General features: G+C 37.1%; 1 protein-coding gene across 1 annotated transcript in view; it reads right to left on the minus strand.

Moving 5' to 3' along the window:
- Enpp1 (ectonucleotide pyrophosphatase/phosphodiesterase 1) overlaps nucleotides 1-12,391 on the minus strand; it is a 63,000-nt gene that overhangs the window by 34,260 nt on the left and 16,349 nt on the right. The window contains exons 2-5 of the mRNA XM_090338111.1: nucleotides 7,037-7,109; nucleotides 4,664-4,780; nucleotides 3,546-3,671; nucleotides 2,356-2,416 (exon numbers count right to left, since the gene is read on the minus strand). Coding sequence (XP_090194237.1) covers nucleotides 2,356-2,416; nucleotides 3,546-3,671; nucleotides 4,664-4,780; nucleotides 7,037-7,109 — 377 coding nt within the window. The remainder of the gene's footprint in view (nucleotides 1-2,355; nucleotides 2,417-3,545; nucleotides 3,672-4,663; nucleotides 4,781-7,036; nucleotides 7,110-12,391) is intronic.

Consider the following 12,391-nt stretch of genomic DNA (forward strand, 5'->3'; position numbering starts at 1 on the left):
TCTACTATGACAGACAAGACTTCATACAGGATAAGTTATATGCCATGCTTGGTGTGGAGTATTTTGGGGCATCAAAAATCATGGTCCATGGGGCTGGGAGTTTGGCCTAGTGGTAGAGTGCTTGCCTAGCATGCATGAAGACCCGGGTTCTATTCCTCGGTACCATATACATAGAAAAAAGCCGAAAGTAGTGCAGAGGCTCAAGTGGTGGCCTTGAGAAAGGCCAAGGACAGTGCAGGCCCTGAGCTCAAGCCCAGGACTGGCAAAAAAAAAAAATCATGGTCCTGTGCACGTAAGTATTCTTCCCATTCAGTAAGGTTTCAGCCTTACAGCTAGTTTTTTGAGATCAATATATTTAAAGGTATAAAGATACAATTCAGTAGACACTTTATATTGAAATATTTAAACAACAGAGAAATTCTTTAATGCTAGAAATGATCAAAACTGGACAAATACCTACACCAGGTGACTGAATCCACAAAAGACAGGTGCTACCATTGCCTGTTACATATCTGCCTGTTCAAACAACAGGTGCTGCAGAGTTTTTGCTGTTTCCAGTGACTCCTGGTAGAGGAGTCCAATGTCACCAAACTGGAAAAACTTTTTATATTTTACTCTGTGACATAAAGTTTGAGATCATGTCCTTAGTTACCTTTTTCAACCTACCTCCTCTCTGCCTCCTATCCTCACACCCAAGCATAAAAGCAACCTAACGAAAAGGAAAACATGGCTACACAATTGCCACTACTGGTGTCTGTAACACAGTGTCCTTAGGAGTCTACAGATCTGGCTGTGCACAGTGGTCCCTAGTCTGTATACAACTACTTCAGTTCTTCTACTTTCCTTTTTTGCTGATAAGGAAGTTTGAACTACAAACCTTCTGTCATCCTGCTTCCTCAGGACACCTCTGCCCAACTTTTTGCTGGTTAATTGGAAATGAAGTCTTACAAACTTTTCTGTCCAGGGTGGCTTTGAACCAGGATCCTTAGCATCTCAGCCTCCTAAGTAACTAAGATTAGAGGCATAAACCAACAAGTATAAAACTTTCTACTTGGGGCCAGGAGTTTGGCCTAGTGGTAGAGTGCTTTCCTAGCATGCACGAAGACACAGGTCTGATACCTCCGTATTACATACATAGAAAAAGCCAGAAGTGGTGCTGTGGCTCAAGTGGTAAAGCTCTAGCCTTGAGAAAACCCAAGGATGTTGCTCAGGCTCTGAGTTCAAGCCCCAGGACTGGTAAAAAAAAAATTAAAATTAAAAATAAATAAATAAGTAAATAAATAAAACTTTCTACACAATCAGCACAAAATGTATAGATAGTTTAGGGGGCCATCAGGTAACTAGTATAATTATAATTATAGATTATTATAAATTGTATATTTATAATTTGTGATCTTATAAAGAGAGGAGTTATATTTTTCACTATTGGTTTCCTATAGCACAACTGAAAAATAATGATCACTACTGAACAGACAAAAGTCTAATATTTCTAGCATATTTCATCAATGAAAAAACATCTTATAGTACTTGAGGTCTCTTTAAAAAAAACTCTTCAGATGAAATTAGTTTAGGTTATTGGAATCTGACTTAGGTTTTACCATTGTTTCTTCTGTTTTAAGCAAAAAAAAAAAGTAGTTCCCTATTCAGAAGAAAAAACTTACATGATTAAAATGAATTACATTCAGAAAAAAAATGGATTGAAACACAGGTTTAAAATTTCTAAAAGCTTAGTAAACTATTACTTTACCAAGTTAAAAAAAATTTCCTAAAGATGAATAGGTCAAATCATATGAAATAGTAGATCTCAAGTAGAATAAACATCTCAAATACCTTTAAATCCATTCAAACACATTCTGATTGGCTGATATTTGTAAGGTTCCATACAAAATATTAGAAGAACACAGGAGCCAACAAAGGAGGTAGTTCAAGTCCTATAACATCCCCCTAGTAGCATGTTACTTAATCTCCAATTGCATAAATGGAAATACAAGATATACTATATAAATAGAAATACACAAAATTACAGAAATGTAAAAAATAAAGTTATAAAATAATTTGCTGCAATTTCAAGTCTCAAAACTCCAAACAAAAGTAAACAACCTTTCTTCCTAAAAAAAGAATACAAATATTTCTGCCTTGCAGTCATGAATATCATTATACACAATATCTATCTCTTTGCCAGTAACTTCCAGAGTATGGGGTCACTCTATAATGTATCAAATACAAGATCTGACTATAAACAATCTTCAAGGAAGCAATGATTGACAACTGTTTTTCGAAATGTTTCTAAATGGTTTGAAAAAGGAAATTGTGTATGAGGGGGGTGTATGTGTGTGTCTTAAAATATATTCTTACCCTTCTGGACACTGTGGCTCATTAATGCTCTCACATGGTTCTTCTACCCAACTTTTTTTACCTAAAATATTTTCAAGAGATAAATTAATTTAATAATGATAGTAATTGAAATGGTAATGAGATACATTAAGATAGCTTGCCAAAACAAAATACGTTAACAATAGGAGGCATGCTGGATTGGAGAAATAAAATGAATCAAAGGAGTTATTTTTCAAAGTAAGAATTAGTTGAAATAAGGAAGAAATATGTAATTACAAAACTGAAATATACTATACTCAGCTTTCTTTATCCATATGTTCTACATCTATGAACTCAACTAACTTCAGAACAGAAAATATTTTAAAATATTTCATCTATCCTGAACATGTACAGATTTGTTTAATTGTTATTACCTCCTAAACAATATAGCACAATTATTTACAAAGCATTTACATTATAAGTATCATGGATCTCGTAAATATAAAGTTTATATAAATACTATGGCAAAATCCAAGTCAATTCACCTGGATTTTTATATCTACAGAGATTCTAGAATCAAACCCTCACCCAACACAGAAGGAATACTTCCAATACTTGGATATCTTTTTTCTTTTTCAAAATTGTAATATTTTTAGCTAGAATTCTTAATACGTCTTCCAATCAATTTACAAAATCTTTGACATTTTGATCTCTTAGATCTCTCATCTAAGAGGCAAGTTCTATCAAGAAATTTCAAGGAATTCTACAATCCCCAAACATTATAATAATATTTGCTTGTGAAATAAGCTTTCAAAGCAATTTTACATGGATGCAATACATGGCAGACATCACTGGCATTTCCTACTAAGAATCCTTGGATATAAATCTCAGCCAAATTTAGAAAAAAATCTTCCTTTTACAAATACCACCTGAAGCATGAAGCAGTTATTATCACAATAACTTAGGGATAAGTCACTTGTGTGGAAAAGCCCACACGAGATTGGCCATGTAAAGACAATCATCCTTACTAAGCTGGATGACTGATATGCAGTTAGCACTAGACTAGTTCATTGATCTACTAGCACATTGATCTACTCAGATATACACTTGAGATATTCCCTAATAAAGTGGCCAATCAGTACAATTTCTAATATAAAAGATAACGCCCAATGCAAACCCTTGGATGCCCCTAGGCTGCCAGGGAATCCCTGGGTAAGCCAAGAAGGCCACACCTTGACACACAGGGCTGTAGTTGATGCAGCAATCTCCATGTTCCATGCAGTCATCAGAGCAGGAGCAGAGGTTTCTGGCTAATCTTTTCTCACCACATCTGAATTTGTTACAGGTCCATATATGTCCTGGAAATAAATCACAATAAAATAGGGTTGACAATTCAAATTCAACATCTCTACAGTAGAGAGAGAAACTATTCTCACTGTCACCTGAAAATAGCAGCCATGAGAAACAATAAACTGTATCATTGTTCCCTCGGAATCTGTCACCACTGTGGTCACATGGAACTGACAGAAAATATGCAAGTGCCAATTATTATCATTTCACAAAATAACCCACAGAATTTTCTTACTATAAAATTTATACACAAAATTATTATTATTATTAAACTCATATGAAAACTTTGGCTTCTTCTAACCTTGAAAATGACTGTTAGAAGAAGCCAAAGTTTTCAAGGTTCTCAACATTTAATCTAAAAGAGTGGGCATGATGCCATATGTCTATAATCCCAGCACTTAGGAGGCTGAGCCAGGAAGAGTGAGATACATAGGAAGTTTGAGGCCAGCTTGGACTTAATATACAGAGACTCTATCTAAAAGAAAATTAAGGGGTCAGGAGGTATGGCTCAAGTGATAAAGTACCACCTTTGAATGAAAAAGCCAAGAGAGGCTATGAGGCTCTCAGTTCAACTCCCAGTAAAGAGCACACACAAAAATATTTTTTTAAGTTTGACTCTCTCACCATAAAATCATTCCTCCATGTCACAGTCCAAATCAAACAGAAAATTTTCCTATTCCAATGGTTTTCTTTTAAAGTGTAATTCTCTTTAATGCCTATATGGAAAAAAGTCATATTTTTTTCAAGAAGCTTTTTAGAACTTCTTCAAACTCAAATTAGACTACTTCAGGGTACATTAAGAATAAGCAGTTGTGCTAACCATGCAATGTCTGATAAAGGCAAATTATGTGTTCTCCATGAAGCTAAAATATAAAAGTTGCCATCAAAATATGTGTCCATGCTAAAATTTACAAACCAATGAGTTAGGTCAAGTGGCAGAACTTCCCTCCACCTTTTCCTAATGCCAAGGCTTCTTCTCTTCCCCTGTACTCTCTTTTACCTGGTTCTATGCACGTCTCCTGGAAGTCTAGACAGCAGTTTCCTAGGTCAACACAAGCAGCATCACAGCGACAGTTCCCAAAGGTTCTTTCAAAGCAGCGGCCTTTGCAACTTTTTACTGAAAATTTCAAACAAATTAGATATTTGTAATCATTACACAATTATAAGCAAACATCTACAAATATACCTAGATTAACTAGAGAACAAATGCAAATACTGCCTTGGAAAACACACAAGAAGAGACATACATAGAAGGTAAACGTATATAAAAGTTCAGCCAGGCATTTGGGTGGTTCAGGCCTATAATTCTAGGTACTCAGGAAGCTGAGATCTGAGGATCATAGGTCCAAACCAGCCCAGCCAAGTAAATCTGCGAGACTTTAATCTCCAATTAACCACTAAAAAGCCAGAACTAGACCTGTGCTCAAATGGTAGAGCACTAGCCTTGAGCATCCCAGTGTCTGTCTGTCTGTCTGTCTGTCTGTCTGTCTCTCTCTTTCTCTCTCTCTCTCTCTCTCTCTGTCTCTCTCTGTCTCTCTCTCTCTCTCTCTCTCTCTCTCTCTCTCTCTCTCTCTCTCTCTCTCTCTCTCTCTCTCTCTCTCTCTCTCCCCCCCCCCTCTCTCTCTCTTTCTGGTTCTAAATGCATTGTTATACTATAAAAATTGGCTATAAAAAAGTTCTTAAAAAAAAAACCAACACCTTGTCCTTCTCTAAATCACACAAGCACATTAGTAAATAGGTTATTCAGTTAGTATCCTTGATTTGTTCTAAACTACAAACTAGCCCTGGGCAAGAAGCTAAAGAACAGTGTCCAGTAAGTGAGCTCAAGCCCCAGTACTGGCACATAAACAAACTAATAACAACAACACCAAAACTGTTCCAACTTTCCTAGATTCCTTAAGTAAGTTAGGCTTTAAGTGTATTGCTAGAAAACAGGATAGTAGGAAAACAAAAAGTAAACGTAAAATAATGATGATCCAATGAATAAAGGAAATAGTTTTAGTTCTTGGCTTTCAAGTCTCATCAAGATGCCGCCAATCATGGGATTTAACATTCATTTAAACCTTGGAAGTTGAGGAAATTTATGGACAAAGTAATGGTAATAATTTCTACACTCAGGAACACTGTGTTCCTGTCTCTGGGAGATAGGAGATTATTAGAACCATAGCTGTTCTTTGCTGCTCATTAACATGCATCTAGTAACTTCAAAATATGTTGTATACTACACTGGGCTCATATTTTTTAAATGCTACTGTCAATACCATATTTTGCTGAATCAAATTGAACTCCAGGTGATTATTTCATATATTGAAATACTAAATAAGTAGATACTGAAGTCCACCTTTATTTTTGTTACAATAAGAAAATTTGCTCTGAATGTTCTCCTGAATAAACAGAACTACTATAGTTCATTCATTTCAATAATACATGATAGCTTAAAAATCACTAAACATTTTTAATTGATTACTACTGTAATATCAGAATAGTTGAAGAGGAAAAAAAACTGTAGCATTTTCAAAACTGAATATCCAAGGAAAGCCATTCATATAGAGGTGGAAAAAAATACCCCGGAGATAACAGAATGACTCAATATAATTTACTGTGATCCGGTTTCATTATGTATGGTCATCAATGTTAGAAAGACTTCAACTCTTGAGATAAATGAAAACATAATCAAAAGCTTAACAACTTCAATGTTTTTTTTTAATTACCCATGCTGGCAATTTTGAAACCTAAAAGCAGGTACTGCTCACTTTCTTGTTGCCCAGGAAAGCTAACTAGTCACCTAGTAACCTCCAGAACTGCTTCAGCAATCAGCTCCTGGGGGAGGGAGACTGTGCAGGAATCCCCAGGGGGGATGAGACAGAAGGGACTCCACGGGTGCCACAAGAACTTGGCTTTGGTCACAGTTCTTCTTCCATGTTTTAGAATAAAGTTTTGTAAGTAAATTAAATTTTGTTACAGGTATAACACAAGAGATTCACAAATAAGGCTCAGATCCACAGTACATTTGCACCATCTGTGGAATACACAGAATTATATATCACTCCACATGGTAAAAATGTGAATAAGAATGAACACACACAGGGCCTGGGAATGTGGCTTAGTGGTGGACTGCTTGCCTAGCATGCATGAAGCCCTGGGTTAGATTCCACAGCACCACATACACACACACACACACACACACACACACACACACACACACACACACACACACAGCCAGATGTGGCACTGTGGCTCAAGTGGTAGAGTGCTAGCCTTGAGTAAAAAAAAAATCTCAGAACAGTGCCCAGACCCTGAGTTCAATCCCCAGGACTGGCAAAACACACACACACACACAAACTCACACACATACAAACACACAACTAATTACCTTCTTTGGCACAGCTTGGTTTCAACCCAAATATACAGCCAAGGATTGTTGTTAACACACACACTGACAAAACCTGTCAGGGGAGAAAAAGAAAAGTAGGTAGTTTTGAAATCCTTTTCCTAAATGTATCATTTCTTGAGCTGTTTCTAAACCTTAGCTACTCAACAGGCTGAGTCCTGAGGATACCGGTTTGAAGCATTCCAGGAAAGAAAGTTCAGGAGACTCTTATCTCCAATAAGCCACTAAAAAGGCCAAAGTGGAACTGTGGCTGAAGTAATAGAATGCTAGCCTGAGTGAAAAAGCTAAGGGACAGTGCCCCAAGTTCAAGCTCCAGTACTAGCACCAAAAAGTGCACCAAGGTACTTTTCTACACAAAGGCACAATGCCTTTGTGCCTCTGATATCATCAAAATAAACTCCAGGAAGTAGAATCATGAGATTTTTTTTTTATTTTGTTTTCTTTATGTCTTGTTTATCTGTATTTAGGGAAGGAAAGGAACACATACATGAAAGGTCAAAGGGTGAACAAATGCAGCAGTGGTACAAGATAGGAGGTTGAAAATGAACTATAACAACGTGTTAGAGTAGGGATGTGAGGGAAAAACTAGGTGAAAGTCAGGGAAGGGGTGACATTGAGCATGTGATAGCTTAATGAAAACTTAAGAGTTAGGAAACAATCGTAGATCATTCAAAGTTACTGTATGGAGAAACTCCTCCAATAGTATAAATGAATTAGTCACAATTAATTGTAATTAAGGAAAAAGGAAAATCTTTTTGGAGATGCAAGTTCCTATTTATTAAATCATTAAAGACAACCAGAAATCATGAAAGGCCTCATTGTCACAGACTCTGTGGCTACACATGTTAATGATTGCTAGAAGATTACCTGGGCCCAAATATTGCCACAAACAAGTTGTCTACTTTGGAGTGTTCACTAAAGCTCTGTAAGCAACAATTTTCAATCTGTACAACTAAAGGATTAGAGCATATGAACCTCTAAAATTTTTCTAGTGTTAATCTTTTGCAGTTCCCTCATTCCTCTCCAGCTGTTGACATTTTAAAGTGGACAGGCCTTACAACCCCTAATAACAATGACAGGATTTCTGGAAGAAGATTAAATTATCCATAAAAGAATCCTCAGGTTTGGTGCTTGCCTAGCATGCACGAAGACCCAGGTTCAATTCCTCGGTACCATATACACAGAAAAAAGCCAGAAATGGTGCTGAGGCTCAAGTGGTAGAGCTCTAGCCCTGAGAAAGTCCAAGGACAGTGCTCAGGCCCTGAGCTCAAGCCCAGGACTGGCAAAAAAAAAAAAAAAAAGAATCCTCAGGTTTGTTGTTTGGTTCCTGTTCCATTTTGTTTGTTTTTCAATCTGCTGGTTGAGTGGCGAGACATTTTCTTGAAGGTTCTCTGGAATGTCAGTTTGCAGGGCAATTCCACATTCAGCGTTTACAAGGCACCGAGTTTGTGTAAAGGCTCTTATGCATTAAAGGGAAGAGAAAGGGATACCTCAGGAGCTCAGATGTGGAAAAAAGAGAAACAGTAGCACAGATAGCCCATATTTGGTAGGCTGTATGAACTGGTGGAATAAAGATCTATGGTTGTTTAAAGAATAATAAAATGGTCAAGACTTCTCAGGATAAAAATATCTGAGTATATATACAGTATTCTTCTATTATCCAGGGTTCACTCTCCAGTTTTAGCTACTCGTAGTCAACAAAAGTCTGAAAATATTAAATTGAGAATTCCACAAATAAATATACCACAAATTCTTAGTTGTACAACTATTCTGGGTGTTGATATCTTGCATTGCTCTGTCTCAGTCTAGGACATGAATCTCTTCTTTGGGTGCTGTGTCTATGCTGTATAAGCCACCTGTCCCATTACACACTATAGGAGCAGTGTCAGTTATCAAATCCCGAGACACACTGTCTCAGAGCTTATTTCCAAGTAACCCTTAGGTAGTAGATCAATGCAATTGGCCAGTATGATGCTCCCGTGCCTACATTACTTACTTTCCCTTCATCTCAGCACTTACACACTACTATAACATCTCAAATTATCACATGCAGCATGATGTGAAGGGAAAGATCACATTCACATAACTCTTAGTACAGTATATCATCCATCATATCTGAGTTTGCTGCTATCTTGCTGTAAATGGCTTTCTCTAGCTATTTGTTAAAGTTGATCATAAATATGGGGAGGGAAAACATTGTATGTATGACGTTTGGGAGTGGCTATAATTTCTGGCATCCACTGAGGGTCTTGGAACATATCCCCCATGGATAAGGAAAACTATACACCTATGAAAATGGGGAACTAAGAGCTCTAAAGATTAAGTAAAGACAAATGGACCGAACAAGGTATTAAAAAAATACTAATGGAACTCTCTTGAACCTTTATGACAGTGCAAACAATATTGTAGAAGAGTAATCATCAAACATCTATCAGAACTATTAAATATATTGTACCATCAACTATAAAAACGTAAGGAGATGAAAAAGATGAAACTAACCTGTATTTAGCATTGTGATTTAAAAAATTAAAATGATAGAGAATTACAATTTTCGTTGAAAAATGTATCTGCTCAAATAATGCTGACTTTCTCCTCATCCGCAACGTAAGTTTCACAAGGATCATCTTTTCCATGCCTTGGGAAATTACCATAACTTCTCTAAGTTTATCTCTGTTTTTGGTAGTTTAACCTCTGCACTGGGAGCATCACAAAGAATCTGTAGGAGTTTTTTTAGATGGAGTTTTTGCCATTGTCACTTTCTCTAAGACAACTTCTTCCTTCTGTCATAACCCTTCTGCTTATATATGGACATAAATTTGCCTGCATTAAGTTCCTTTGGCTTCTTATCTCCTTCCTTGAGCCCAACTGACTCTCCCATCATTACCTATTTCCTCCAAAACTTCATTTACATTCCATTTAAGTTTCACCAGTAGCACGGTCAATTTGCTTTCCTTATTTACCTCAAAGATCCTTTGTTTTCCATAACATTGTTATAAAATGTCAAGGAGGCTTCCCACTGAGAAGTAAAGCAGCAACACAACCACAGGACTTGGTGTCTGCACTTGAACTCATTAAAATATGCACCCTGAACAATCCCTGGCAAACTCTGATATATGTGATGTGCCCAGTAAATAGACCAGCTTAACCTGTGAGACAGCTTAACCTGAAATGAGGGAGCTACAGGACCTAAAGTTCTAGAAGTAAGAAGAAGACATGGGATACAAAGTTGCATGACCTGGGAAAGGAGACTAGAAAGACAGCACAAAGGGGACAATGTGGGTGGAACTGACCAATGGGACCAAACAGACATGGTAGTAATATACAAAACTGCAGGGGAACAGGAACTATGGTATATACCCACAAACTATTAGGTTCATGCTAAGTAGACAAAAAAAACCATACTGATTTAAGTTATATCTGTATAACAATACATATTGATGCATATCATGAACTGAGACAAAAATATAACAAGACAATGCCATCTTTTCCAATCATATCCACAGAAGATGAAATTTGGACTAGGTAGTACCCATTACCACATACCCAGTGAGAATAATTTTAGGAGGAAATCCACTTGAACAGTTTTCAAAGTCGTAAGGTCTTATACAGTTGAATTTTCTTCTGAAAGTATTTTAATTCAGCAGTGTCATAATCCACTACCTAGTTTTTATCTGTATTTAAATATGTGGATATTTTCTTAGATACTATAGAAAAGCATCTTATGATTGTAAATACTTGTAATAAACTGAAAAACAATAAAAATCCTTTGCAATTTGAAGAATGACTGGCATCTGCCCTTGCCTTGCGATACTAGATTTAGGTAAGCCTTTATTTTGAATGTAACTAAAAGCCAGAGCATGCCATTAAAAGTTCATATTAAAAGATTGAGAAAAATTCTGTACTTTACCACTTATTTTTCAAAGCTCTTAGAAACTGTCTCACTTGGATTTACATTTCAAAAATAAAGTTTATTTCTCTTAAGATTTTATAAACAGAAACAGCGAGATGCCCCAAGAAGTAAATAATCTTATTTCTGTGAGTTAGAATCTAAAATCAAACCTTCCTATGCCAGGAGGTACTCAGTATTAAAATAAATCTTAGCTTCAAAAGAGACATGTGAACTGACCCAACCATAACATCTAAAATAGACAATATGTTGCCATCTTTGCAATAGCTATCAAGCTAGTATGTCATTGCTGATAACTTTATAAAGTTATTATGTTAACTTTAAAGTATAGTTTTCACTATTTCTTTGATTTCATTTTTTGTTAAAAACAAACTTGATGTCTTTTGATCTTGATCTCTTCTGGGTTTAACTGGCCATCTGTCAACTAAATTTCCCATGATGCCTCTTAAATTAGATAGGAAAATAGTTTTTCAAATCCTTATTTCTAGGCAGGCAACGGCAATCATTCAGTTCTAGCATAGGGCAAATATAGAAGACAGACCATTGCTCCTCTCTGCTCCTTTTAAGATTAAGGATAAAGCTGTTCAGGGGGAAAATGAAACAATATAGATAGATAAGGAGGCATGGAAAATTATTTTATGGTGAACAATTATCAAAAGGGACAGACTCAGAAGTTAAAAATGAGGCAAACTTTAAAAAAAAAAAGGAGATAATCTCTTCACCCATCAAGTCACCTTTTTCTACTGTTAAATAATCAGATTAGGTGGCTCTCCAAACCTACCAAGTTATCTAAATCTGGCTTATCTTTTGATATGTTAAGAATCTGGGGGGCCAAGAGTTTGGCCTAGTGGTAGAATGCTTGCTAGCATGCATGAAGACCCAGGTTCAATTCCTCAGTACCGCCTTGAGAAAAACCTAGGGACAGTGCTGGGGCCCTGAACCCAAGCCCACGATTGGCCAAAAAAAAAAAAAATCTGGGACCTCTTCTTAAATGTTGTCAGGGTTTTTAGTCCTCGGTCCCTTCCAACCCGCAGGAGGGACAGACAGAACACACCCTGACCAGGACAAGCAGAGAAAGGAGAGGGCCGACTGACCACCTGCACCCAGGCCTCCCTCGCCGGAGGACAATCAGACACATTAGGGAGACCCATCAAGGCAGGTGCTCATTTATTGAGGAAGTCCATTCAGTTAATATAGGATGTAGGAGCCTATCAGTACAAAGGTGGGCAGGGCCAGAGGAGGTACTCTCATAGAGGACCATTCAGCGAACATTAGCACAAAGGTAGGCAGGGCTGGGGAGGTACTCTCATTGAGGAAGTAGGATGCATGTGCTGTCCAGAGGGCGAAAGGGCTCGATCCCAGAGGTGGCCTTACAAACCATAGCCACGCCTTCCAACGCCTTCCAACCGGGCGGCAGGCACCGTCTCAGT

Source organism: Megascapheus bottae, chromosome 8 (genome assembly GCF_031878675.1).
Source record: "Megascapheus bottae isolate mThoBot1 chromosome 8, mThoBot2.hap1, whole genome shotgun sequence".
Taxonomy (NCBI): Eukaryota; Metazoa; Chordata; class Mammalia; order Rodentia; family Geomyidae; genus Megascapheus; species Megascapheus bottae.